Below are 24,495 nucleotides of genomic sequence, written 5' to 3'. Positions count from 1 at the left end.
AGATTTGTTGGAGTTCTCTTTGAGAGCTGCCTACCATTTTTTACTATTTTATTATGTCATGGGTAGCAAAATTCAAACATGCTTAATAATTTGCCTTATTTAGACTAAGAAATTGAAAATACCAAAAATATAAAGATAGAAAGATATTTGTTTCCCTATGTTTTTTTTTCTTTTTCGGATGAGCTGGAAAACACCTAAGTATATTGAAGCTGGAGTTGTGCCGACCATGGCCCCATGTCTAAGGCCTTGTTCTCAAGTCTCAAGTATTGCTGACTGCTCCTTACGTTGTTGCCAGCTTCATGTTTGACACAGTGGGTATTTCCCACCTTGCATCCTAACCATTCTAAAGGTATTATAAGTTATCTTCCCACTCTGGAAGACTATTGAATTTATGGTAGTTTTATTCTTTGAAACATAATCCAAAAATGATGTCCACTTTAAGCTCTGCATTTCTCACTTCAAGTCATTTCTAACAACATTATATTACGGTCTTCAAGCGTTTTTCCTCCTGTTTACCCAGTTTGCCAGTTTCGTACTTTGTCTTACAACTGGCACGTTTCCCCATTGTTGTAAATGACTTTTTAGAGCTGTCTCCTCCAGTTAGAAATTCTAACTAAAGTCACAACAACAAAGTTCTGAGAAACCATCAGAAGGAAGGGTTTTTAATCTTACATTTCCTTTTGGTTCGTTTTGATTTTAATGACTGCCAACTTGTTATATATGAGTGTTTATATATGCATATAGTATATGTATATGAAAAAGTTAAGATTTGGTCAAACTATATTTTCCCATTCAAGTACAAAAAAATGTTTTCAAGGCTGCAAAAAGTGTACAGTTGTTAAACAAGTTGTAAATAAAGACTTGTATAAAAATCCAGCTCAGATCTTGTTTTTTCTTCTCTGTTACAGACATTTAACAGCTGTCTGATTTTTACACTTGATTGTGCACTTGGTAGTGTTAGGGGGCAGCCGGACATTAAAGTCTTGGAAGCCATGGAGGATGAGTCCTTCCTCAAATCAGTCTTAGCCCACATTCCAGGCAACACTGAAGCAAAGGGAATTAACACCACAATTAACACCTTTCCTAAGATTTTACATGAAAGAGGAAAAGCGGAGGTATCAGGACTTAAGGGAAAACTATTTCCTCCTACTCAGAAGAATGGGAGCTGCCTTCTGCCCCGCCCCTAAAATTGCGATACCCCCCCCACACACACACACACATTTAAGGGTTAATCCAAGCCAGGCATGGTGGCACATAACTAATCTCAGCACTCTGATGCAGAAACAGGCAGATCTCTGTGAGATTAAGACCAGTGTGGTCTGCAGAGAGTTCCAGGACAACCAGATCTACATAGTAAGTCCCTGTCTCAAAAAGCAAACAAAAAGAGTTAATCCAAGTGGGCTCATCAATCATTTGGCCACGAGACCACCCAATATACACCTGAAAACATGTTAAAGCAATTGAAATTGCCTGGCACTAGTAAGAAGGAAACGGAACACGCAACAAACCCACTTAGGAGTTTATTAGAGGGGGTATATACAGACCTGGAAAGTCAGTGTGCAGGGAGAGAGACGAAGATGGTCCATCCAGCTTTTAAAAGCTGCCTAGCGCATGCGCGGAGGGGGTTGACGTGACTATATCATACACAGATGACAGGGCTCACGTATGTGCTCAAGGGCTTATCTGAGTCATACGTGGATGATATAATCCTCACCGCACGTAAGACATGCAGGGGCCCTTCAACATCCCCCAGGGGCCATTAGACACTTCTGCCTGAGGGCTTGCCTACACCTGTATGACCCCTAGACCCCGGAAGTATCAGCTTTATGTGGCTGCAATCTTTACAGCAATGGAAAGACTAATGTTTCCTTAATGAAAGGATATACTTAAATTTCACCCCAGAAGGCTGTCCCTCGAACATTTTTTTATTATTTTTATTTATTTATTATCATGTATACAATGTTCTGCCTGCATGCAGAAGAGGGCACTAGATCTCATTGCAGATGGTTGTTAGCCATCATGTGATTGCTGGGAATTGAACTCAGGACTTCTGGAAGAACAGTCAGTGCTTTTAACCTCTGAGCCATCTCTCCAGCCCGCCCCGCCCCTCCCCTCGAACATTTTCTTCCAGATCTTCACGCTAGGCCTGCTACCTATTCTGTTCTAACTCAGAAGTTTTCCTTTTCCTCTTTTTCCAGATACGGGCTAAGGTCCCCAGTACACTTGCCCTGACAGTAAACACTGTCACCTTCTCAGAAGACTCCTTTCAGTCCCACCCCTGTGTCCGATTGCAGATGTCCACTGCTGAGAGCCTGCTTGCCTTGGACCCAGCCCAGGAGGCATGACCTCCTTCCTCTCAACCATCCCCTTTCTCCCAGCAGCTGCTCACATTTATAGCTTGCCTGCCCTGTTGTTTTTCTCTCACACTTGCAAAATGCTCTCCAGCTTTCTGAATCTTAAAATTCTTTTATCAACAAAACTAAGAACTCACATGTTTCCTAGTAAAACTTAGCTTGGGCTGTGTCAAAAGGATGGAGAGTAAGTACTGGAGAGAGATGCTTTAGTGGTTAAGAGTTTAATTCCCAGCTATCACATGATGGCTCATAACCATCTGTAATGGAATCTGATGAACTCTTCTGACATGCAGACGTACATGCAAACAGAACACTCATACATTAAAAACTAACTTTAAAAAGTGCGGATGAGGGAGCTGGAGAAGTGGTCCAGGAGTGAAGAGCATGGAGTACTCTTGCAGAGGACGTGAGTTTGGTTCCCATCACCCATGTCAGATAGGTAATAACAACCACTTACAACTCCAGTAGCCAGGCAGGAAGTATAGGTGGGACAACCAGACAGGAAGTAGAGGCGGGAAAGGAGAACAGGAGAATTCTGGGAAGGAGGAAGCCCATTTCTCCCTAGTCCTGTCCAGACATCGAAGAAGGAAGATGTGACCTGCCCCGCTGAAAGAGATACCGAGCCATGTGGCTAACATATACTAGAATAACGGGCTAATATAAGTTATAAGAGTTTCTGTAGTGCCTCCTAGTTTTCAGTGTATAAAGGAATACAAGATGAAAATATTGGCAATCCATTGCTGCATCATAAGTTACCACCAAACTCGCCCACACACAACACAAACACATTTCTTAGCTCACAGTTCTCTGGTGTGTGGTGTTTCTCAAGGCTGCCTTTCAGAGCTGGACTGGAGATCTATTTCCAGGTCTGCTCACATGGCTTCGGGCCCTTAGTGTTACTGCATCCATCAAGTCCTTGCTGTGTAGCCTTTCCACAGTGCAACTCACAAAATGAGTTTATTTCCCTCATAATGAGGCTGTAAGAGATATGCTTGGTAGGGCACAAGGGAAAACATGATGAAACACAGGCTTGTCGACTTGGATGTGACATCCCATGCCTTGTGCTCTATCTGACTGGTCACAGGATCCAGCCCATACTCCAGTCACAGTGAGTACATGAGGATCTGAAGACCAAGAGGCAGGACTCTCAGGAGCACTCTTTAAGGCTGCCTGTTGCAGCTTCGAGAGCAAGCCTGCTGACGTCTTTATGTCTGCCCTGTGCCAGAGGTGCCATTCTATTCTCACTGATGATAGAGTTTCTCTTTATCACTGGTTTGTAGCTATTGATTTCCATTTAACATTTTTTATTATAGTTAAGTTCATTCAGATTCAAAGTGTAGGGGGCTGGAGAGATGGCTCAGTGGTTAAGAGCATTGCCTGCTCTTCCAAAGGTCCTGAGTTCAATTCCCAGCAACCACATGGTGGCTCACAACCATCTGTAATGACATCTGGTGCCCTCTTTGGACTAGCTGTATACAAAATAATAAATAAATAAATATTAAAAAAAAGATTCAAAGTATTGTTTTCCTCTAATTTGGAACAATGTAGTCATTTGTCGTAAGCCACATGTTGGGGTGACATCCAGATGTCCAGCCTTAATGAAATTCATACATTCCAGGGTAGGAGCATGAGGATCAGAAGTATTAAGTGAGATATGAGAGAAATAAAAGACAGAAACCCAGAACAGCACCAGGAGGGAAATTCAGTGAATACTGATCTCCCTGAATTTATTTTTCACATGCTTCTATACTTCACTCCAAAATGGGAAAGGGGAGGCAACAACTTCATCCTGCACATAGCTACTTCCTAGAACCCCCTGCCAATCTCCTTTGAAGAAGCAGGAATAGCAAGGTGGAGCAGATCCACCTCTATACTCAATGCCTAGAGTGAAGGCCTAATAATCCAAAAACCTCAGTTGGGCTGAGAAACTCAGGACAGGAAAGTTGATTTGACTAGTAATACCCATGGCTTCGATCACATACCAACTTCTATTGGGACCTACCACTTTTAGACCCACAGGGTGTGTGTGTGTATGTCTGTGTACAGACCCGCAGATGGAATCTTCCATTCCTAAAGTTCCCTTTTCTGCTCTATAAAACCTCCAAGGCCCCACTGCACCCCTTCATTTTTCTAGTTAGAGGACAATCTGCTTCTAAAGATGTTTTCTTTCTTTTGTTTCTGCTTTGCCTCCACCAATCCTGATTTAAGAACCCTCCCTGGACTAGACTGTGATCAGGCACTGGATTTTTGCATTGCTGCCAGTGAACCTTGTACCTAATTGGTAGTAAATATTTGTTACTGAATGTAACTATTCTCTATGGCATTTACAAAGGTGCTTCCCTTGCCCCGCACACGCTAAACATACATGAGTATTACTCGTACTGAACCCAAACTTAATTTCTAAAGACAAAACCCCTGGGTTAGTACAATTCCGCTTTCCCTCCTGAGCGCGAAGCCGGCTTTAGGGCTTGTTTCTCTGCAGCTGCCTCTGGCCATCAATGATAGTTCTCTCCCTTCTGGCGAGTGAGAGGGAAGGAACGCAGTCTGAGTGGAGAAATACAATAAAAATCTGCTTTATATAAACTCCTAGCATAGGAAAAGGTTTAATGTGTGAAAGAATATAAAGGTCCTTTCAAGGTTAAAGTGGAAGCCTGAAGGGAGGGGACGGGGCTGTCTGTGGACCGTTTGCAGGGTTAAAGAAGGGAGCCGCGGGGATTGGAGAAGTAGCTCGGTGGTAGAGCACATGCCTGGCATGTGCAAGTCTTTGGGTTCCATCCCGTGTGTTGCAAAGAAACAGAAGCGAAGAATTAAAGAAAAGTTACCCGAAGAAGGAAAGAAAAAAAGCAGCTAATTCTTAAAAGCCACCTAAAGGTCTCTGTGAAGACTTGCAGTCGGGAAGGGACCCTGGAACCCGGGCAGCGAGTACATTAGATAGACTGGCCAGGCCAGGCCTCCCGGCCGGGCCCTCTACCCCACGCCTCTATGGTAAGCCCCGAGGAACCGGAAGTAGGCCACGCCGGGGGCGGGGCGGGCACGGAGTGGGCGGGGCCTCCACCACCTCTGCTGCTGCGGACGGAGGCGAGATGGCGGCCACCGAGGGGGTCGGAGAATCCGGGCCGGGCGGCGAGACCGGGCAGTCAGAGCAGCCGCCGCCCCCGCCTCCTCCGCCGCCAGCGCAGCAGCCGCAGGAAGAGGAGATGGCGGCCGAGGCCGGGGAGGCGGCGGCGTCTCCTATGGACGACGGGTTTCTGAGCCTGGACTCGCCCACCTATGTCTTGTACAGGTAACGCCCTCCCGCGGGCCGCGGCGTTGGGGGCCCGGGCTCAGCTGCATCGCCGGGGCTGAGATGCGCGCGATGCTGCAGCCGGGCGGACGGGGGCGCCCTCCGGGTGCGGGCAGGCTGCGGCGTCGCTCCCCTGAAGCTCGGGTGCCGTGACCCTTCCGTGATCCCGCAGTGCCGTCCGGATGCCATAGGCGTCCCTCATCGGAAAGGTGCACTTCTGATCGCCGCTGCGGAATAATTTGAATGGAAAGGCTAGGTTGGCTCTTGAGAAACGCTGTCAGGGCTTCCCATGGCTTCTGCTGGCAGGAGAGAACTTTCTTGCCTTTCCCTCGTCTTTGCCACTGCCTGTGTCGATGTCTCCCGTTCTTTCCTGACTCTGTGCCCTAGATCCTTGTGAAAAAGTACTTACTGTCTTCTGTAGTTCTACCTCAGCCCTTTCGATGACTCATTGGCCACGCTTTTATGAATGAGTGAAAGGCATGATGCAGAGGTTTGTGCAGCTGAGCGACTTCAAACTGGTTGTGGGGTTCCATGGCTCTCGGAACTTTTCTCTGATTTGGGAATTATGTTCTTCAGGTGACTGTCTGGTATCCGAAGCACTAAACGGTGGTGTTTTCCATGCCCCTCTCCAGGCTATAGGTTTCATATAGCCGGTCACTCATTTTCCTGTATTCTTACATAAGAAATACGATTTCAAGGTTAACCGTGTGCCTCAAATCTCTTCTGTCAGTAGCTGTTTAGTACAGGGAAGCAGAAAAGAGTGTAAGTGTAAAAAAGGGGGGGGGTGAAGGTAAAGGATGGTCACACTGGGCAGTTCATGGACATCTCCGTGAGTGTCTGTTGTTGAATGCTCACAGCATGCTTTAGTCAGCCTCAAAATAACCTTCAGATATTGACTGGTACTTTCATTTTATATATTAAGAAACGGACATCCGGAGAGATGAAATAAGTCCTTAATGTCACACAGGAAGTTGTAAAGCTAATACTGGAACTTAGGCAGTTTTCAGATTCCAGAGCCTTCGCAGACCTCGCGTGCTAGGCAGCCACCTTCCCGTTACTCCGGGTCCTCGCTCTGCCAGTGTCCACTGGAGCCCCCCCTCTGGGATACAGATAACTAGTGGTACTTAGTTTGATATGTGTGTGTGTTGGGACATCACACCTAGGACTTTGCACATGAATTCTACCTCCTGAGATATATCCACAGCCCTACTTTGAGTTTAAAATGTCCTAGTCAAATTCGAATTTTTAAAAATACTAACTCCAGACTCTTACTAAATGAATGCGTGAGACTGGTTGTTAAGTTAAAACTTGGGGTACTTTTTAGAAGACAGCATTTTGCCACACCATACATTTGAAATTGTTGATTCGTTAATTCTTGTAAAAAGTACATATTTTGTTTTATCTGTATGCCTGGGTGTATGTCTGTGCTCCTGTGCCTGCAAGAGCCCTTGAAGGTCAAAGAAGGGCATCAGATTTCCTGGAACTAGAATTATAATTTCAAGTCTTCATGTGGGTGCTTCGAACCGAGCTCAGGCTCTCTGCAAAAGCAACAGGTGATTTTATCTGCTGAGCCATCTCTCCTGCCTCTTACCCCTTTTTTCCCCCTTAATTCGCAGATCGCTTCCATTTTGTATTTAAAAGTTTAAAATTTTGTAAAACAAAGTGGCAGAGGTGGGCCTGGAAGAATCCAGTCATTATAGTAAGTTACTAGCTTGAATGAGTGATTGTTGCCATTAAAAATACAAGACTAGAATTGCTTTTCTTCTAACACGTTTGAGTATAATTATGGGGAACATGTCTGTTTTCAGGGACAGGGCAGAATGGGCTGATATAGACCCAGTACCACAGAATGACGGCCCTAATCCAGTGGTCCAGATCATCTACAGTGAGAAATGTAAGTTTGTGTTTATTAGGAAAATCTCTGTAAATTAAACTTCTAACAAAGTTGAAATTTACAGCCATATAGCAAGAAAAGAGAGAGATTTTTATTTAATGAGAATCTGAATTACTTTTGGTGAGTTAATGTTATTTTCTGTCATTTGTCTTAATACTTTGTTGAAGGAATAGAAATATTCTAAGTAATGAATGTTACATTATAATACATAATAGCTATTGTATGGTTGTGCTTTTAATTTGCATTTAGAGCATAACAAATGAGTTACTGTTTTATTTAGAATAAGCTTTAGTTGTTCAAGTACCAGCATTTTACAATGTATTTTAGCTATGTAGTGTTGACCTCAGTTGACATGCATGTACTGACCTTTTCTTTGACAAAGTAGCCTTTTCTTACCACGAATATGACCTGTTTTGTAAGTGGGAGGTTATGCAAATGTTGATTGTTCTTCTAGGAAAGCGTAAATAGATGAAATGAAATGCTGTTTTTAGAATTTTATGTGTTTTTATGTTCAGATGTGTATGTATTTTTTCCTTCAGTTAATACTTTGTTTCCTAAGATCATTCCTTTTTGCAAAAAGCATGTATTTATTTACTTACTGATTATCAAGTTATGGTAAGAAATGTTTGAAAAGGAAGAACAATGTATGGGGGTTGCCGTATATCAAGTATGAAAATGTAGTACCAAACAGTTAACATGCCGTACTGGTATAGAAATCAGAAGTAAGTCATCAGTATATAGGAGGCCTTACTGTGTCATTGAGAAGCGTGTTTCATGCTTTCATCGATGGCTTGATCCTGTTGGCTATACATTAAGATAGAAGCATAATTATATCACTTCTCATATCTTAATGAACATGTAAATAAAGATGAATTAATGTTCTGAGACAAAAATAAGCTCTATGCAAATGTAAGAGAGTCAGCTTGGGTGAGAGTGTAGCTCTGTAGAGCATTGCCTGGTATATGCAGGGGCCTGGATTTGATCCCCAGAAGACAGCAGGAGACATTGTCAACCCTCTGTAAACAGGATAAGCAAAGAAAATGCTACATACATCTTATTGTGATGTAAGCATTATGAGATTATATATAAAATACTCGACATTAAGGAAAATTTCTGAGTATATAATTATATGCAAATGTTTTCTGAAATATCTCCCATATTTTTAGAAGAAATAGAAATACACAAAAATGTCTCCCTCACTAGTGATGAGAAATGTAAACCTCCAACCTTTTCAGATTTGTAAGGTTTCTTGGGGACAGGAGGGAGACCGAGTCTCACGTTAGCTCTGGCTGGCCTAGAACTCACTGTGAAGATCAGGCCTTGAATTCATAGAGATCCACCTTCCTCTGCCTCCTGAGTACTGGGCAGAGGTATTTTCTCAGTTGAAGTTCCTGCTTCCTAGATAACCCTAGGTGTGTCAAGTTGACAATAAATTAAACCTATCAAAAATTGGAGGGTAAATATGCCAAAGTGTAAAACTTCCAGAGTTGCAGAACCATGAGTTAAAAAGCAAGCAACATTATGGGAAAAGATACGTTATAGAAAGCAGGACTGCTAATCAGAATGGGTAAGGAACTCTTAGACAAGAATGAAGAGACAACATTAAAAAATATGAACTGAACAGTTACAGAAAATGAAAATCCATTAGCCATTAAATAAAATCTATTATTATTAAGGACAAAAGATATGAAAAATAAATAAGGGCCTATTAGACCTAGGAATAAAGTGGTGTCTAACGTTGAAGCTGTCTTAGCTCCATCCATTTTAAAGGCACATAGTAGTTCTCAGATGCTGACATGTTTGGAAAGCAGTGTGATAGAGCTGTAAAAATTAGAAAGTAGTCAAGTCTTATAACTGATACTAAAGCTGTTTTTCTTTTAAGATTTACTTTTATACAGATGACTATTTTGTCTGCATATGTGTCTGTGCACCATATGCATGCAAGTGTTCATGGAGGCCAGAAGATGGCATAGAAATCCCTGGAACTGGAATTGCAGGTTGTGAGCTATCATGTGGGTGCTGGGAGCCAAACCCAAGTCCTCTGTGGGAGCAGCAGGAACTCTTAACTGCTGAGCCGTGGCTTCAGCCTCCTGAGTGCCACTTTTAATATGTGTTCTGGCCTCGGTCTGGCATATGGCGTAAGGGAGGTGCTAAGGAGATGCCATGCAGACAAGAGCAAAGGAAGGGCCTGAGTTCTTCCTCAGCGCCCTCACGAAGCAGCTCATAACCACCTGTCGCTCCAGTTCCAGGGACTCTGGCACCTATGGATACCTGAGTACACAATCATACTAAATGAAAATAAAAATAAGTCTTTTTTTTTTTAAAAGTTATGTGCCAAGGATTAAGAGCAGAGACTTTGGAGTTCAACTACCTGGCTTAAATTCTGGTGTGTTCATTTTACTGGATCTCTGTCCATGAACACCATTTAACCTCTCTGTCGTCGACACCCATAGAGAAATGTAAATGAGAACAGTGAAAGCAAGTGATCCAGAGAGAGTGAATTTCTTACATACACACGACAGTGCTTGGCTCATAGTCAGCACCAAGAATATCAGTTGTTAAAATATGCACCCGTTTTGAATCATCAGGATCAAGGAAACCACCTGTGTATCCCAGAGATAAATAGATTAAAAAATAAAGCTTGAACCATATAACCATTAAGAAGACTTAGATCAGTTATAACATGAATTTTACATAAGGTATTTGAGAGATTTAGTTTGGCATTAGCCTATAATACATGTGGTAAGCATGATTAGTCTTCCGGAGCGCATGTGTTGTGTCTGTGACATTGAGTATTGTCTGAGTGGCACTCACGGTCATTTGCCTCTGCTGACATGGTACACAGCTGTAACCCTAGCTCCTGGGAAGCAGGAAGATTAGGAGTCAAAGCCGGCCTTAGTTATATAGCAAGTTTAATCTAGCCTGGTATACATGAGACACTATCTCAAAAAATTAATAATATAATAATAAAACAGCCCAGCCTCCCAACTGTTTGACTGTGTTTGCTTCCTGGAATAAATGATGCACATGCAGATAATACATGTGTGTAAGTACAGTGGTTTAAACCGTGGTCCTTGTGTGTCCTGTTTCCAGTTAGAGATGTTTACGATTACTTCCGAGCTGTTCTGCAGCGCGATGAGAGAAGCGAACGAGCCTTTAAGCTCACCCGGGATGCTATTGAGTTAAACGCAGCCAACTATACAGTGTGGTAAGTAATAGACGTCATTAATATTTATTGCTAGCAGGACTCAGGTTTGAGTCCATGACTCCATTTTTAACTGAATTTTAATTTTCATCAAAATAATAATTCACATATTTGTCTTAAAGTCTGTTGAATGAAAAATAGCAATCTGCCCCATTCTTTTGTGCCACCAGAATCCCTTTCCATTTTCTTGAATTAACTTCTGTGTACAATATAACACTGTGCTACTGTTTGGTTTTGCATTGTCAACATAATTCTTCCTCTAAAAGTTGCAGAGTTAGCTGTACTTCTTTCTACAACAAATGAGTTATACTTCGTGCTCTCCATGTTTTGTAGTACAATTACATGTCCTTTAATACGTTGCTGAAAGGGGTATTTTTAATTTTTTAACTTATATTTGTGTCTGTGTATACAGTGCACAGACACATCACAGCGCCCTTTGGGAGTCAGTTCTTTCCACTGTGTGGGTCTCAGGGATTGATCTCAGGTCGTCAGGCTTGGTGACACCAGCTGTTTTTGTTCTTTAAGACAAGGATCTAGTATAGTGCAGGTTGGCCATGAGCTCAGTAGGTAGCTGGGGATGATTTGTGATCTACTGTATCTACTCTCAGGTGCTGAAATTCCAGCTACATGCATCCATGCCCAGTTTCATGCATGGTAGGCAAATACGCTATATATTGAGCTGTAGAGCCAGAGGAGTAACCAGAATGAATGCTTGCTGTTTTGCTATAGGCATTTTCGGAGAGTTCTCTTGAGGTCACTTCAGAAGGATTTGCAAGAGGAAATGAACTACATCACTGCAATAATTGAGGAACAGCCCAAAAACTATCAAGTTTGGTAAGAGGAAAAGAGGAAGGATGTATGTCACTCTGCTAATGTTATTTGACACTGGGAGCTGAGATTTCTTTATTATCTTATCATTTACATTCATACTGTAACCTGCCTTGTAGGATTATAAGTTTCAACCTTAGGAGCAGCACTGCTAGAGTGGGAAAATTATGAAAATTGTTTTCTAGTCAGTATAAAATAACCTTTATATTTGACGCTTTATTCTTTTATCTAAAAATGTTTATTAGTTTTGTGGATACAGAGAAACTAGAAACAGTCTAAAAGTGAGAGCAAATAACAAAACCAGTTATTTTCAGGAGCATCGTGAAAAACACGATGGTAGGGGTTTTCATGGGTGCGTTCTGTAGCAGTCTATCCCATGTGAATTCTTGTGGGAGAGCAGAGAACAGCAGCAGAGAGGAGAGAGGATCTGCTGTGCAGACACCCCTGCAAGGGCACACTCCCAGAGACCTGACTTTCATCGGGGAGTAGGGGTGCTGATGGCAGAGAGAAAGGACTGGAGTTGGGAGAGTACTCGTCAGAGACTGTACCTGAGCAGCAGACTGCTGCTGCTCCGACTGTGTGCTGTGGTGCTGACTGAGTGGTGGGGCCAGGGGGAGAAAGAGCCGCTTGGGGAAGACTTCTGAGCAGAAGAATGAAAGAGCGCCATGCACTCTGGGATGTGCATATAATTCCATGTGACTAGAATACATTTCAGGAGTCCTCGAGATACAGGAAGAGTGTGATCTTAAAAGGCCTCATGAACACTAATACAGATTTGGGCTGACCATAGTGGAAATTTCCTTGTGGGGATAGGAGTTGTGGGGGTTGAGATAGGTCCTTGTTGTGTAACCATGGCTGACCTGAAACTGGGTAAGTGGACCAGGCCAGCCTTGAATTTGTGATGCTCATGAGATTATAGATAGGTATGTACCACTACACCTGGTGATGCATTTTAATTAAGGAAATGATGTGATCAAGTTTGTGCCTTGTAAGCTGTGTTAGTCAGCTTTCTATGCCTGTAACACTTAGGTAATCAGTTTGTAAGGAAAAAAAGCTTTCACTTGGCCCATGATTTCCAAACTGCGCTGCTGGCCCGTTGCTGTTGGGCTGATCTTAAGGCCTGCCTACATTATGGTGGGGGTGGGCATCTGTGGAGAAGGAAGCTGCTTGCTATCGCACCTGAAGCAGAGAGACAAAGGAGCCTGTGTCCAGACTTGCCCTGCAAGGACACACTCCCAGTGACCTCACTTCCTTTCACCAAGTCTTGCCTCCTAAAGGTGCCACCATCTCCCAGGAGCTCAACAGGCCGAGGCAAAGCCTTCCTCACACAGGCATTTGGGGAATATTCAAGATCCAAACTACCACAGGTTTATGGTGACAGCAGGGTGGAGGGTGGGCTGTACCAAGTTTACAGTCTTGGAGGCTCAGGCCAGGCCATCAGATGTGGTCCAGCTGTAGGGAGAAAGGATGATAAACTTGGGGAGAAAGTTAGAAAAGTAGCCTGTTTTAACATTTACGGGAGTGTGGTGGTTTGAATAAGAATGTCCCCTGTAGGCTCATGTGTTTGAACAGAGCACTTGTTCTCCATTTGGTGGCACTGTTTGGGAAGGTTTAGGAGAGGTGGTGTTGGAGGAAGGGTGTCTCTGGGTGGACTCTGAGAGGTAAAGATTCACGGCATTTCCAGCGTGCTCTGCTTTGTGCTCGAGCTCTTGGCTTACTGCTCTCGCCGCCAGGCCTGTTGCTGTGCTTCCCCACCGTGATGGTGGTGGGCTCTCATTTCTCTGCTGCCATAGGACCACGTAAACCGGTTTTCCCTTCTATAAGCTGCCTTGGTCATGGGTGTTCTGTCACAGCAACAGGAAAAACTAACGTAGCGAGTCACAGAAAGACTGTGTGTGTCTGCTGCTTGACTGCTGACTAACAAGTCACAGAAAGACTGTGTCTGCTGCTTGACTGCTGACTAACAAGTCACAGAAAGACTGTGTCTGCTGCTTGACAGCTGCGTGGTGAAAAGTGGCGCTGTCACGGGAGGTGAAGAAGGGCGGGGTCAGTGTTGGACAAGATGGGTTTGGTCAGCTTAAGGAAAACTAAAAGGAGGTAAAGGGTTTTTGGGTGGGGCCAGTATGAGTGACTGATAGATATGGGACACTGTCTGCTTCCTGGAAGTGAAGGCATGGCTGTGGATGAGGACCTTAGGGAGAATGAAAGGAGCGGATGGGCAGAGCACTGATGAGTCAAGATCAAGAGACGGCTAGAAGCTGACGGTGGAAGCCGGAGCTAGAGCATGTGCTTAGCATCCTAGCGCCCTGGGGTCAGGCTCCAGTACATGTTTATGGAGAGGGAAGGATTAGTACTAAGAAAGAAGCTGAGAGCTTGGATAAAAGTTGGGATAAAGTTTGGAATGGGGAGCAGTCTTGGGCACAGGTTAGCTGTAGGAGAACCACTTCATTGCAAATGTAGGAGGTAGCAAGCATGAGCTGCTATCTGGCTCAGCTGGGTAATTTTTTTTTTTTGTAATTCAATTTTATCATGAACTAATATGTAACTGGCATAAATGTAAAATTTTCAAAGAATTGAAACATAAACGATCTAACAGTAAATAATGCAACAAAGATTTTCCAAATCATGCAATGGGAGTTGCTATAGACATTTCCTTTTGTAGAAAAGCTGAGACAAGCGACTTCACCACTGTACCCTGTGAAACCAGACAGTTGCATGCCTTAGAAATCTGTGTTATAAAATAATTGTTAAGCCAGTCATGGTGATACATGATTGTAACCCCAGTGTTCTGGGGTCAAGCCAGGAGAGGTAGCTACAGGCCAGTGGGTACCGTGAGACTGTCTGAAAAAGCAAAACAAGAACAATCAGAAGGAGGAAGGAACAATTCAAAAGATTCTTTTAAGCCAGAAAAGAGATTAGCTAGAAATTTTAGACCTAGTGTCCACCCTTTCGACATTCCAGCATGGTGTGGTCATTACAGATATGTTGGGCTCCATTCGTAGCTATCATGGGAGGTTGGAGAGTTCTGCTTTAGACCTTGCTGTAAAGATACTCTGTTAAGATGCTTTTATATAAAAATCAAAAGTAATACAATACAAGTATTTCAGGTATTGTGTTAAGTACATTTAGTTTTCACTAAAGAGATGTAGGTTCTTGTCTGGATACTGCAGACGCTGTAACATCCGTCACCCAATGTTAGCAGAACCAGAGCACAGATCCAGCCAGCCGCTGCTGAGCACCCAGCAGTGTTGGGATACATTTGAAATTGTCCACATTGCTGGCTTTCATACTACATAAGATGAGAATGCAAGTCCTGTACCCTAACTAATTGGTGCTGTAGTTGGGGAATTTTTACTCTAACCCCACGTTGGAATGCCAAAATGTTGTTGGTTGTTTTACTCTTTTGGGGGTCTGCCACGCAGTTCCCAGATAAACACGCACAGGCTTTTTCTTACTTGTGAATGCCTGCCTTAGCTTGGCTTGTTTCTAGCCAGCTTTGCTTAAGTTATCCTGTCTACCTTTTGCCTCTGGGCTCTCTCCTCTTCTCACCTCTGTAATCTTACTTTCACTCTTACTCCGTGGCTGGCTGTGTGACTGGGTGGCTGGGCCCCTTCTTTTTTCACTCCTTGATCTCTCTTCTCTCTTCTTCTAGTCACACTCTGCCTGCCAGCCCTCACTATTGGCCATTCAGCTCTCTTTCAGACCATCAGGTGTTTCAGACAAGCAGAGTAACACAGCTTTACAGAGTTAAAACAACTGCAACATGAATGTTCCACAGCATAGACAAATGTAACACATCTTAAAATAATATTCTATAGCAGGTCCTGTTTTGTATTGTTTTTCTGTGTTTTTCTTTTGTTTTTTGGTTTTTCAAAGCAGGGTTTCTCTGTGTAACAGCTCTGGCTGTCCTGGAACTCACTTTGTAGACTAGGCTGGCCTTGAACGCAAAGGTCCACCTGCTTCTGCCTCCTGAGTGCTGAGATTAAAGGCCACCCTACTCAGTTTCTTCTTTTATTAAGTTCTTACTGTGAAACTCTGATGTAAACTATTCCTCTATGTTTAAGTCTTTAGATCACAGAATAGTAGGGAAATATTGTATTGTTTTGTTCTGAGAAGTTAGTTTTGTAAAACTTACAGAACCCTGGGATAAGAAACTGTTAGTAATAGTCAGTGACTGGGAGAGTTTTAATAAATCTAGAAGTCTTTCTGCCCAGGATGTTCTTTTTCTTTCCCTTTTTTTTTTAAATATTGATTTTATCAGCTCTACATTTTTCTCTGGTTCCCTCCCTGCCTCTCCCCTCCCCTTCAACGCTCTCCCAAGGTCCCCATGCTTCCAATTTACTCAGGAGATCTTGTCTTTTTCTACTTCCCATGTAGATTAGATCTATGTATGTCTCTCTTACGGTTCTCTTTATTGTCTAGGATTGTGATTTCTAGGCTGGTTTTCTTTGCTTTATGTTTAAAAACCATTTATGAGTGAGTACATATGATAATTAGCCTTTCTGGGTCTGGGTTACCTCGCTCAGTTTGATGTTTTCTAGCTCCATTTGTCTGCAAATTTCAAGATGTAATTATTTTTCTCTGTTGTATAGTACTCCGTTGTATAAATGTACCACATTTTCCGATCCGTTCTTTAGTTGAGGGCATTTAGGTTGTTCCCACTACCTAGGATTTTTTTTATTGATCGTATCTTCCCTTTTTCATATATGTGAGATGAATTTTTTAGGTTTTTCACCCATATAGTATAGGTTATTAATTGGGCATTGAACTTTCCTTTTTCATGGCACTCCTCATTAGTATAATAAATACTATAATGTTTTTTTAAAGATTGGTATTATTCCAGTACATGTCACACACATGCAATTTGTAGCGTATAAACCAGAGATCTTTCTAGACTATTCACAGGTATGTGTTTCCACCGTGATTCTGTTTTTTTCCTAGTCATGTGAGGATGAAACCCAGAGTCACACATAGGCAGATGCTCTAGTGTTGAGCCAGCTACCAAGCCTCCCAGTGCATCTTCGAGTCTTAGGTGTGTGTAACTTTAGAGCAAGCAAAACTGAAAATGGAACCCGGTATAAAACACAAGTATTTTTCTAACACAGAAACTGTCTTGTGACAAAGTTGTAACTTGTCCTAGTTATGTATTTTCTGGGGCAGAGGTAAGTAAGTTCTGCCAGACTGGTAGAGGGAAGTCTCCTGTAGGTGACATTTGAACATAGTGATAGCTGACTAGTTTGCAATAGAGTCATTAAACTGGGTGGACTAGTTTCACATCTCTCGTTATCTATGTGCAGTGCTTCAGAATCCTGCACAAAAGTCCTAGGCTTTGAAAGCTTACTGTCCTTGCAGGTCTGGTTGGAGAGAAGTCATACCTGCTTGTGCACATCTGTCACTGTGCCTCTCGGCTCCCAGTGTGCTGGCATTCTTTGTCACTTAATCTCTTTCTGGCAGTGTTGAGAATTTGTGCTTCTTGAACGCCCAGTGCACCACCTCATACAGCCTGTAGCTGATGTGTCATTGGGGCTAATCTAAGCTTTCCCACCTTCTTTCTCAGGCACCATCGGAGAGTCTTAGTGGAGTGGCTAAAAGACCCCTCTCAAGAGCTGGAGTTCATTGCCGATATTCTTAATCAGGATGCGAAGAATTATCATGCATGGCAGCATCGACAGTGGGTCATTCAGGTACTGCCTTCCTTAGGGTCTAAGTATGCGTCTGAATGGGGATCTTGACTTTTTGACCTTCCTACCTTTGCTTCCCAAGTGCTGGGATTCTACTACATTCAATTTTATGTGCTAGTGGGATTGAACCCAGTGCTTCATGCATGCTAGGCAGTCTATGAGCTTGGTATACCCCAAGCCCTAGTATTTTTTATTTTTATTGAAAACTGTAATCAGCTAAGTATGATGGTTTCATATTTATAATCCTAGCACTCAAGGAGCCAGAGGCAGGCAGATCTCTGAGTTTTAGGCCACCCTGGTCTACATAGCAAATTTTGTGCCACACTGGGAGACATAGTGTGACCCTGTGTCAAAAACCAAAGCAAATAGAAAAGAAAATTGTAATTACATAAAACTGTGTGTTACACACAAATACACACACACCCATGTCTCCTACCTACCACAACAACTTAAATACAGTATTACGAGTGTCTTTGAAAAGCTACCTCATGCTCTATGCTTTTTACTGACTTCTCAGAGGTTACGAATGACAGGAATACAAGAGACCCTTGAGTTACATTGTCGCTTTTAAGTTCCTATAACTATTATAAAGTTTCTTCTCTTTTTACATTCAATATGTGTGGTTTCATGTTTCTTCTATTTTTACATTCAATATGTGTGGTTTCATGTTTTCAACCCAATTTTTAGAAGGCAAGATTAGTTTCAACTATAATAAGAGACAAGTGAAGTCTGAGAACTGGAGAAAATCTGTACATTTTTCATGCTAAATAAAATGGAAAGAGGTATATCCTGTCAGGTGTGATGTCACATGCCTATACTCCCAGCACATGGGAAATGGGAGCAGGAGGATCAAGAACTCAAGGCCAGCCTGGGCTATGTAAGATCCTGTCTCAAAAAGAAAAAGAAGACCATGTCTTCAGTTTGAAAGTGAGACACACACATCCATGGAAGTCTGTGAGACGGTGGGCTGCAGAGAAGGCTCAGTGGTTTGGAGCTCTTGCAAAGACCTAAATTTGATTGCCAGCTTCAGTCCACAACTGGTCTGTAACTCCACTCCAGTCCCAGGAGATCTGATGCCCTTTTCTGGCCTCCATACACATGATATGCAGACATGGATGCAATAAAAACACTCATACACATAAGATTAAAAGTGAAGGAAAACCTATAAGCCAGTGTTTCTCAAGCAGTGATGCTTGGAGACAGTCGGCAGGACTTAGGCGTGTTCACTGTTTATGGCCCACACAAATAGTGCTTACTTCCATCGTTCATCAGCACAGAATTCGTCACCAAATGTTCCCTTAGTTTCTTATTTTCGGTGTGACTTTTAAAATCAGAAACCAGCTTACTGAAGTTTTTACTCTTGCTAGTGTCCAATAAGAAATAAAAATACATTAGCTTTTTCAAAATGCCCTAATCATAAAGTGAAACTTCCATACCATTCTGTGTATTTCTCTACATGTATTTTAAGGTAATTTTATCATGCATTTGCTTTTAAAAAATTTGCTTACATATTTTGTTTTTGAGACAAGGATTCAATCAATCTGTAGCCCAAGGTAGCCCCGAATTCTTGATCCTCCTGCCTGAGCCTCCTGAATGCTGGGATATCAGGTCTGTGCCCCCACCCCTGCTTACGTATGCATTTTATAATGCTGCTCTCTATTCAATGTTCTGTATTAATACCAAATTGCATTCATTTGTGTGCTCGTAAAGTTACTCAGTCTTTTACTAGTTTGGTTATTATTATTTTTTGCTTGTTTTCCCATCTAAATTTTGATGACTTCTGTTTATTTAGATTGTGACTTTGTGGGATCTGTGCTCAGTTTTTTTTCTTTTGTTTTCAAGACAGTGTCTTCCGCGTGGCCCGGGTGGCCTTGAACTTACATAGCTGAGAATGAGCTTGAATTTCTAATCCTCCTGCCTCCACTCTCTGAATGCTGGGGTCACAGGCTGCTCTACACATATGATAACCCCTGTCTTCAGGCTTAGCTTTTTAACTTTGCTGACGTGTTGCTTGTTTTTTGTTTGTTCATGTTGTTATAAATAATAGGACATTTATGAGTGGATTTTTTTTTTTTTTTGACTTTTAGGAATTTCGACTTTGGGATAATGAGCTACAGTATGTAGACCAGCTTCTCAAAGAGGATGTAAGAAATAACTCTGTCTGGAACCAAAGACATTTCGTCATTTCTAATACCACTGGCTACAGTGATCGTGCTGTGTTGGAAAGAGAAGTCCAGTTAGTATCCGTCTTCACTTATTCCTTCATTATTAAAAATGTGTGTGCCGGTCACGTCTCAGGCACTCAGATGCTGCAGAGTCAAGACTTGCCCAGTCCCGCCCTTATGGAGCTCAAATGGGGCAGATTTGGGAAGCAGCACTCAGGATAAATTTGCATGTAATGCAGTACATCTCTGTGTTGCAGCCCCTTCAATTTCTTGACTCGTTGGTTCTAGAGATTATGAAGTCCAGTTTCATAATGCCAGGAAATTTCATCTGGATCTATTTTCACTAAATTCTTGAATTTTAGTTAGTCGTTACTAACCAAATGCCGTGTTACTCCATGTTGTGTTTTTGGCTGGCCAAGTGTGGAGTAGCTCTGTCCATTGACTATAGGTGTTGAATGACGCTCCTAGCTTTAAACAAGGATCACTCCAGACATTGCCAAATGTAGCTTTTGTGGTAAAATCACACAGTCAGGCAAGCATATACAAGAGCTGCTGTATGCAAAGCTGTAAGAAGTAGACATGTGCAGCTGGGGAGAGTTTTATGTCGGGAAACAGTAGTAGTCTCTGCCCTCACACCCTTACTTATTCATTTTGTTTCAGTGTCTGTTTCACACTCTGAGCATGCATAGTTGGTGTTTGTTTTAGTTTTGGTTTTTAACATTTTTTTTAGATTTATTTATTTTATTGTATGTGTGTGAGTGTTTTGCCCAAATGTATGTCTCTGTATGATGGATACCTGGTGCCCATGGAGGTCAGAAAAAGGCAGCAGATCCCATGGAACCTGAGTCCTGGGAGGTTGTGAGGCACTGATCCTCTGCAAGAGTACCAAGTACTCTTCACCTCTGAGGCAATGCTCCCCAACTGCTTCTTAGAATGGGCCTTGTTTTGTAGCCCAGGCTGGTCTTGAACTTGAGAGTTTCCTGCCTCAGCTTCTTGAGTGCTGGGATTCTGGGTGAGCACCACCACACTCAAGAATCTGATCTTGGCCCAAATAAGTAGTGGGCTCAAGAGAAGATGTCAGGTCCACCCTGTGTTTCTAAAACCATGTCTGCTTGGTCTCTTCTTTTAAAATATTCTTTTCCTTACAGGTATACTCTGGAAATGATCAAATTAGTACCACACAATGAAAGTGCGTGGAACTACTTGAAAGGGTAAGAGGCTGTTTTTGCTGGGTTTTCGTAAGAGAACCACCAGGCTGCTATGAGCAACATCATGGAATGTCCTCCATAAGAATGCCAAGGAATTTCCTGGGTTGGTACATCTACTAGTAGGAGCAAAGCATGCTCACGGTCCCCTGGCATTGTGCCCTCTGCTTTCCCCTTTTCACCTCTGGGCACACATCAACAGTTTTTAGAGCAGTACCCAGCAATGCTGATGTGTTGTAATAGTATTTATAACTCTGCTAGTGTTTTGCTGAAGCCTCTAGAGTTTATGTCACAGGATGGAATACACACTCTTGTATATTCCTACAGGGCAGAATAAACTTGACAAGTTACTTACATGTGTGGCCAGTCTTTCTACTACCAGTGTTCAGTGACAAGTCTTACTCTTAAAATAAGGTTTCCCAGGCCTGGCCCTTCACATGGCCAGAGAGCATGGCACGGCGCCCAGGTACACTTGGAGATGCGCCAGGACTTGTGACCCCTAAATAGCCAAAGGTTTGAAGAACCATCTCAAAAAGAAGTAGGGACATCTCTCCTGCTCTTTCCTTTCTTTTTAACTTTACGAAAGAGTTCTTTTCTACTTTAATTTTGTGTGTCAAGTAGTTTAAGTTATAAATGATTGCTTTAAATCTTTTAAAAATGATCTCATTTCTACCAGGCTGTTCTCAGACTGAGACTATAAAGTGAAGGCGACCTTGAACTTCATGTTCTCTCCCTCCACTTTCCAAATGCTGAGATTGCAGGCATGTATCACCATGCCTCGATTATGTAGTGCTGGGATTGAGCTCAGGGCTGTGCATGCTAGGCAAGCCTCTGCCAACTGAACTCCCTCCCCAGTCCTGCTTCATTGGATTTTAAATTAATTTTACTCAACTTTAAATCGCCATTGATAAGGCCCACATAGCTCACAATTCTTTCTTTTTCCAGCCTCATTTGTTCCTGACAAGTCGTCTTCTTTTGTCTCAGGGCTTTCTTTCTTTTTTCCTATTTGTGTGTGCTCTCTCATCATGGAGTTTTGTTTTGTTTTAGGATTTTGCAGGATCGTGGTCTTTCCAGATACCCTAATCTTTTAAATCAATTGCTTGATTTACAACCAAGTCACAGTTCCCCCTACCTGATCGCCTTTCTTGTGGACATCTATGAAGACATGCTGGAAAACCAGTGTGACAACAAGGAGGACATTCTTAATAAAGCCTTAGAGGTGAGTGTACGCAACAGTGTCCTAGAATGGGCTTTGCCCATTGCCGCTGCTCTTGGTGCCAACTTTTTATATAGTTTCTTGGGTTGTTCTGTTTGGGGCAGTACCGCGTTGGTAATGTAACCCTTGTGCGGTTTTTGCATGTGACCTGAATACATTAAATTGCCATATGCCCTTGAGGTTGAGCTAAACATTTACTTGAATCATTTTTATTTTTCATTTTCAGTTATGTGAGATCCTAGCTAAAGAAAAGGACACTATAAGAAAGGAATATTGGAGATATATTGGAAGATCCCTTCAGAGTAAACACAGCCGAGAAAGTGACATGCCAACGAGTGTATAGCAGCGAGAGTGTTTGGACGGAGTGGACGCTGCTTTCTCTCTAAGGGCCTCTAGCGCAGGAGTGTAAACCTAGAGCGACCATCCCTTGCCTGTGCGCTAAAGTTGTTGCCCAGGTGCTGTTTTTAACAAGAACTAAGTATGATGCTCCTTGTGCTGATGCTGTTCAGACTAGCTCTAAGAAATCAGTTCTTCTAAAGCAAGGTCACTGGAGGGGAGGGTCAAGTCTTCCCGTAAAGGAACTGCTGCTTTTGTAGTCTGCCAACATTTAATCCAGCCCCGCAGAATCCGCTCCTCTGGACAGGTGTGCGCGAGGCTGTGCGTGGTGGTGGAGGTGAGCAGGGACTGGGGCTGCCGGGCAGAGCTGCGGGGCCACACTCGTCACTGTAACCAACTAATGCCAAAAGAAAGGTTTGTAATAAAATCACATGTATCTATAAACAATGCTGCAGTCTTTGGTTTTTGTTTTTGTTTTTTTTTGATTTTCGAGACAGGGTTTCATATCAGCTTAGAACCAACAAGGATCCTAGTGCTTTGGAGGCCGAAACAGGAGGATTGCTCTAAGTTTGAGGCCAGCCTGGGCTACATAGAGAGGTTCAGGCCAAATCAAAACATAAAGTGGCCCTCCCCCTTTTTTTTTGTTTTGTTTTGTTTTGTTTTTTCTTTTTCAAGATGGTTTCTCTGTGAAACAGTTCTGACTGTCCTGGAACTCACTTTGTAGACCAGGTTGGCCTCGAACTCACTGAGATCCGCCTGCCTCTTGCCTCTCCAGTGCTGGAATTAAAGGCATGTGCTACCATGCCTGGTATTGCCCTCAAAAAAGGAAGAAAAATAACAAAAAAAAAAAAAAAGAAAGAAAGAAAAATAACAAAAACAAGAAACTGAGAAAAAAATACTACTATAAAATTTGTGATTGTGAGGAGGGAAATGTGACCTTGTTAAAATGGAACTTGGTCCATTTTGCACTGTAAGCAATCTACTCAAGATAATTTAAACCATGGATTTATTCAGCATAGCCCACAGTCCCGGCCTCATCTAGAAGTGTATCCCAAACCCATGCTATACAATAGCCACAGTTGCTGCTGCCGGAACCGGAACTGGGAAACGGCTGTGGGAGGAATGAGAAACCACAGAGCTGTGTGCCATCCCCAGGACTGTGCCACCTTGTACGGCGCACACCTACTGTGTGACAGCAAACCAAAGGCTCAGTTAACACTTGAGTGGGAAGAACTTGCGTTCTAGGTAGAAATGAACTTTGAAGGCTCTGAAAACACGCTTCCTCGATTGTGTCTCTGCTCTTGGCTGCATCTGCTGCAACGGCGTTGGAGCGGCTTGACTACAGGTTGTAGCCATAGAGGGTGTTCAGGGCTAGAACACCAACCAAACCACAGCTCAGTTCAGTGCTGCAAAGAGCTTTCTCCACGTAAACTGGGAAATAATGTTCCATACAGAAAATACATTGACTTGGTATTAACGTATTTTCCTTACATTTTATACAGTATTTGTGATGTGTAGATCTTCCAAATCTCAAAATACATACTTTGCATTTTTCAGTAACATCATTGTAAAAACAACAAAACACAGCCTAGATGTCAGTTGTGGTGGCTCGTGCCTTTACTGCCAGTATTTAGGAGGCAGAGACAGGCAGATCTCTATGAGTTCAAGGCCAGCCTGGTCTCCATATTGAGTGCCAAGCCAACCAGGTCACATAGCAAGACTTTGTCCTCGCTCCCCCGACCCCCCCAAAAAAAAGCCAGCCTAGAGAAATTCTAAACTGTATAAGAGTTTTTATACAGTATAAGAAACTAGAACATAGCCGCGCGGTGGTGGCGCAGGCCTTTAATCCCAGCACTCAGGAGGCAGAGGCAGGCGGATCTCTGAGTTCGAGACCAGCCTGGTCTACAAGAGCTAGTTCCAGGACAGGCTCCAAAACCACAGAGAAACCCTGTCTCGAAACCCCGCCCCCCCAAAAAAAACTAGAACATATAAGAGCATTTATTCTCAGAAATTGCCATCAGTGGCCAACATTGTTTTGGGGCTGCTGGTCAGCAAAGCTATTTGGAACTGTGTAAAAGTCAGAATGGGCCAGGCAGCGGTCGGCGGTGGGGCTGAGAATTTCGGACATTTGCTCAGGCTGCTGTTCTGGAGCCCACCCTTTGGCAACTACCGCTTTGCAAAGAGTGTAGATCACGAAGCAACCCTCTGAGATTCCCAGCCCCAGGCTCAACCTTTTTGCTGAGTCCTGGCTCTCACCAGCAGAACCAGGGGCTGGGTGAGCGCCTGCGCTGCAGCGTGTGTCCGTGGTGTGGCGAGAGGCGGCCACCA

The 24,495-nt window shown here is 43.0% G+C and overlaps 1 protein-coding gene and 1 pseudogene across 1 annotated transcript; both read left to right on the top strand.

Moving 5' to 3' along the window:
* The first annotated feature begins 4,721 nt into the window (after positions 1-4,721).
* LOC142858073 (small nucleolar RNA U3) lies at positions 4,722-4,907 on the top strand (annotated as a pseudogene).
* A 486-nt stretch (positions 4,908-5,393) lies between these two features.
* On the top strand, positions 5,394-22,617 carry Fnta (farnesyltransferase, CAAX box, subunit alpha). The gene is made up of 9 exons (XM_075986433.1): positions 5,394-5,637; positions 7,446-7,531; positions 10,625-10,739; positions 11,466-11,570; positions 17,122-17,248; positions 19,333-19,481; positions 20,559-20,621; positions 21,663-21,834; positions 22,058-22,617. Exons 1-9 carry the CDS (start codon positions 5,438-5,440, stop codon positions 22,172-22,174), a joined length of 1,134 nt encoding a protein of 377 aa, XP_075842548.1. The 5' UTR covers positions 5,394-5,437; the 3' UTR covers positions 22,175-22,617.
* The last annotated feature ends 1,878 nt before the right edge of the window (positions 22,618-24,495 follow it).

Source organism: Microtus pennsylvanicus, chromosome 9, assembly GCF_037038515.1.
Source record: "Microtus pennsylvanicus isolate mMicPen1 chromosome 9, mMicPen1.hap1, whole genome shotgun sequence".
Lineage (NCBI taxonomy): Eukaryota > Metazoa > Chordata > Mammalia > Rodentia > Cricetidae > Microtus > Microtus pennsylvanicus.
This window is presented reverse-complemented; position numbering and strand designations above follow the sequence as displayed.